Source organism: Aplysia californica, unplaced genomic scaffold (assembly GCF_000002075.1).
Source record: "Aplysia californica isolate F4 #8 unplaced genomic scaffold, AplCal3.0 scaffold00411, whole genome shotgun sequence".
In the NCBI taxonomy this organism is placed as follows: Eukaryota; Metazoa; Mollusca; class Gastropoda; order Aplysiida; family Aplysiidae; genus Aplysia; species Aplysia californica.
In genome coordinates this window covers 310,276-314,903 of record NW_004797681.1, presented here as the reverse complement: position 1 = coordinate 314,903, position 4,628 = coordinate 310,276, and the positions used below count along the sequence as shown (strand labels likewise).

Sequence of the window (4,628 nt, the reverse complement as noted above, 5' to 3'; positions counted from 1 at the left end):
CCCCCTTCCCTCCCCCCTCCTCTCCCAACAGGTTCTCCCCGACCTCCTGGGCCAGGACTCGTTCCAGTTCTCCTTTGACAGTAACAGTAACGGCCAGATGGGATACATCATCAAGAACTACCGTGCCGTGTTGGACAGTGAGAAGTCTCGCTACAATGGTTCCAGTTACGCTGCTTTCCCCGTAAGACTTTTTAGTAAACATGGAGAAGTAATCATTGACCAGCTGTTAAAGTAATCATTGGCCAGCTGTTAAAGTAATCATTGGCCAGCTGTTAAAGTGTACAAAATGTTTTACTTTTTATAAATTGTGGTTTTTTAATCAGTGATAAAGGTTGCATGTGCTCGTGAAATATTTTGTTGAAATTGAAATTCTGAATTTTGTAAAAACCAACCCCGCTCCACCCCCAAACCATGATTTAGATATGATTTCTTAAAAGACTGAAACAGTTCTTTCTGTATTCTGAAAAATTTTGTTGTTTGGGCTTAATAAATTTTAGCAGCATGCCGATGAGTTACTGCTCAACTTGTGCCTGTATTTTAATTTCCACTGAACGATTTGATATAAAAAAAACCTATCAAGATAACTGTTGCATATCCCAAAGTTAAAATTTACTACAGTAGTCTCTGGTTAAACGTACGAAGTCATCTCAATTCTTTGATATTTTATTGATTTCCCTAGGGAGTGGGGGTCACTTTTTCCGATAATCTGACGACACGTGACTGTTTTGTGAAGGATTTCCCGAAAGCGGTTAAGAATACAAAGGCATTGAATGGGGGGGGGGGGGGGGGGGCAGAAAGACAGACTCAATGTAATGATATGCACCATAAGATGTCGGGAACAGAAAGCCTGAGGAAACTGTTGTTGATAGTCATTGAGATGGCTGCGCAGCCACGTGGCTTTCCAAGCGACAACCGCCAACCGTAAATTCATGAACGACATTATTTAGAATCATAAATCTCTACGTTCAGAGAAATATATCTCTTGTTATTCGTTGAACAAGTACGTTATGTTATAAGTTCCTCGAGCGCAGCTGATAGGCTTACTTGACTAATCTTTGATCCGATGGAGGCCTATCGAGTGTTTTACAGCATTCACACGTGTTGCGCATTATAGGTCTAGGTCTACTAAAAATTACATACAGTCTCCCAAACACCAGTCAGAAATCTTCTCTCAAAGATGCATTTCCAGTGACCTATCAAAAAACATTTTCAGTCCCCCGACCCCCCCAACATTTTACCGACCAGTCCCAGACCTATGTGTATGTGGAAAGTTGGGTGTGAAAACACTGTCCATCACTCTCTTTTTTTGGCGTGAGTTGCAGTCTCACCAAATATCAGGTTTTCTTGACTTGTCTTATGCAAGCTGTGCAGGTTGTAGTGAAAATTTCCCCTTGTCAAGCGTTACTTACCTGTCGGTGTGTTTCACGGATCGAAAAGTGCGTTTAGAGGGAGTGATCGTGCATTTGTACGTCTACATTGAATTGTGTAAGAAACCCGTCATATGACAAAAGTGTGTGTTTGGGCGGAGCGTGCTTTTGTATGGCATGCGTTTAGGCGGAGACTACTGTACTTTCAAAGAAAGCAGTGTGTGGTTGTCAAGTATGCCAGAACGTGGATTTTGTTTCAAATTTAACATATTTTGGTATAATTTTAACTCGTTATTACAAATTTAACGCATTATGGTATACTTTTGACTATGTTATTAGAAAGTCAGCTCATTTTGGTGTAATTTTGACTCGTGTTATTACAAATTCAACACGTTTTGTTACAGATTTAACTCCAATTGATACAATTTTGATTCGTCTTTTGACAAATTTAACACATTTTGTGAACACATTATGTCACATTTCCGTTGTTTTCAGATTGGTGGGTACAGCTCAAACGGCCTGTCCCTTGACCTGTCACTCTACGGCGGCGGTCGCTCCCTGGAGAGCGGTGCTGTGCCGGCCTCCATCTGTGCTCTGGGCTCCACCTGTACCTGTCAGCTGCCAGGAGGACAACAGTGGGACTACTCACCCGCGCCCATACTGGATCCTTCCAATGTGCAGGTTAGCAGTTTAGTTTTAGTAAGAGTCGACAAGAGTTTTACGGCACTCACAGCACGATTAGATCATTTTCGTGCTGAAGACTAGAGGTGTTGCAAGAGAGTAACCACAAAAAAGGGGTGAAAGGAAAGAAGGAGAAATTCATAGACTACTCACCAAGATAACATTACTACGCCATGTGTTTAGTTTAAGTAGAAGTTTTATGGCATTTGCAACACAATTTGGTCATATAGGCTTAAGAGCTAAAGTTTATAGAGATTTAACAAAAGAGTAACAAACACAAAACACATCTCTCTCTCTCCATCTCTCTCTCTCTCTCCATCACTCTCTCTTTTCTCTTCCTCTCTCTCCCTCATCTTTCAGTCTGTCTGTGTGTCTGTCTGTGTGTCTGTCAGCCTGCCTGCCTCTCTCTCTCTATCTCTCTCTCTCGTTCTCGTTCTCGTTCTCTCTCTCTCTCTCTCTTTCTCTCTCTCTCCCTCTCTCCCCCTCCTTCCCTCTCTCCCTCTTTGTTTTCTTTACTCCTGAATTAACTTTCACTTTCTCTATATCCCCAGGTGGGAGGCACCTACAGAGATCCAGAGACAGGCGAAGCTGTGACCGTCACAGGAATACCTCAGACCTCCGACCGCTTCAACAAAGCATGGGGCATAATCCTAGCCATCCTGGCCGCCATTGGTGCCGTTATCTCCTTCGGATTATTCGTCTTCCTCCTCATCATGTACCCGATCCGAGGTGGAACTTCCATTTTAGGATTCATCTTGGCTTTCGGAATCGTCCTGCTGTATCTCATGGTTTTCCCATTTATCGCCCACGCGGATGAGCGTATCTGCGGTTTGCGACGTTTCTCGCTAGGGGTGGTGTACGCGTTGGTGTACTCGGCCCTGCTGGTGAAGCTTGTGGACTGCTGGAGGGTGCGAGGGAAGGGAGAGAGCTACAACGTCAAGTATAGCAAGCTGGGACGTCCGGCCGGGCTCTTTATGGTCACCATCTTCTTGGTTTTGGTGCAGGTGAGTTTTGTTGGTGTTTTGGGGGTGTTTTTGTCGTTGCTTTTTCAGTTGTTTTAACATGACACATCCTTGTAGATGGCCTGAATTGTATCTAGAGGGGTTTGCACTTTGTCTACTCTAACATTTTGTATATGTGGTGGATATCTTTGACAGTGTCGTTGTAATGGAAAAGAAAGGCAGGGGGGGGGGGGGGGGAGTGAGAAGTGGCAGGTTTTACTTCATAGGTACAGACACACACATAGATACAGACACACACATGTACAGACACACAGATACACACACAGACACACACACACACACACACACACACAGGCACGGACACACAGATAGACGCACACAGACACACACACACAGACACACACACAGGCACGGACACACAGATAGACACACACAGACACACACACACAGACACACACACACATGCACAGACACACAGATACATACACAGACACACACACAGACACAGACACACACACAGACAACACACAGACACACGCACAAACACACACACAGACACATCCACACATGTACGGACACACAGATAGACACACACACACACAAACACACACAAACACGCTCAAACACACACAAACAAGCTGGAGATAAAAGAGTTAGAAGTAAATGTGTTAATACATATCTTGTCAGATGTGTTTTGTGTGAATAAATGCGTCAATACATTGTCTTGTCAGATGTGTTGTGTGTGAATAAATGTGTCAATATGTGTCTTGTCTGATGTGTTGTGTGTGATAAAATATGTCATGTCCTTGTCAGATGTGTTGTGTGGGATGAACCCTATCCATTCATCGTGTTTTACTATCCTATTCATACGACGTGGGGAACTCTGTGCCTCCACTTTCAAAGAGAAAATTTACTCGTTAATCTGATCCGTACGCTTTGCATAGCAGTCTGTCAAAATGATTTTTTGAGAAATACTGAAAGTTTCAAAGAGATCTTATTAAAAGTATTTTAAAATGTGAAGAATACAACCACGGGGGTACCAAATGACCCCAGGGCGTACGTGTGTCAATACATGTCTTGTCAGATGTGTTGTGTGAATAAATACATCACTATATTGTCTTGTCAGATGTGTTGTGTGTGAGTAGATGTGTCAATATATATGTATCTCACCATCAGGTGATGATCAACGCCGAGTGGCTGATCCTTCGACCCCCTGATGTAGTGCGTGTGTTCTACGAAGAGCAGTTCTGGCCTCGCTGCAGCACGCACGACTTCTACGACGAAAGTCTGGTTCTCTCCCTTGTCTACGTCATGGTCCTCATCGTGCTCTCGCTTGTCCTGTCCCTGCTGACCTTCACCTCGTGAGTATCGTGACCAGGTTTTCAGGCTATCCAACTGTCTCAAATTTCCCAGGACTGTCCTGGATTCGGCAGTTGAGAATTTTAGAGCCTTACCACATGCACTTCACTTCACTTCACTTCCCCAAATCCTGATCCATTTGATTTAATTTTGTTCTTTGTTACATAATCTTATATTAAACCTTCAGGTGTCCAGGGTTGGGTTTGGAAAAAGTTGGCAAGCCTGGGTTTTACACCACTGATTGTTTTTAGCCTTGGAG

At 43.6% G+C, this 4,628-nt stretch overlaps 1 protein-coding gene across 1 annotated transcript in view; it reads left to right on the top strand.

Moving 5' to 3' along the window:
• LOC101861377 overlaps window positions 1–4,628 on the top strand; it is a gene marked incomplete in the record, with an annotated part of 53,262 nt that overhangs the window by 44,295 nt on the left and 4,339 nt on the right. Inside the window, 4 exon segments of the mRNA XM_013085824.2 lie at window positions 32–181; window positions 1,863–2,048; window positions 2,600–3,052; window positions 4,187–4,371. Coding sequence (XP_012941278.1) covers window positions 32–181; window positions 1,863–2,048; window positions 2,600–3,052; window positions 4,187–4,371 — 974 coding nt within the window.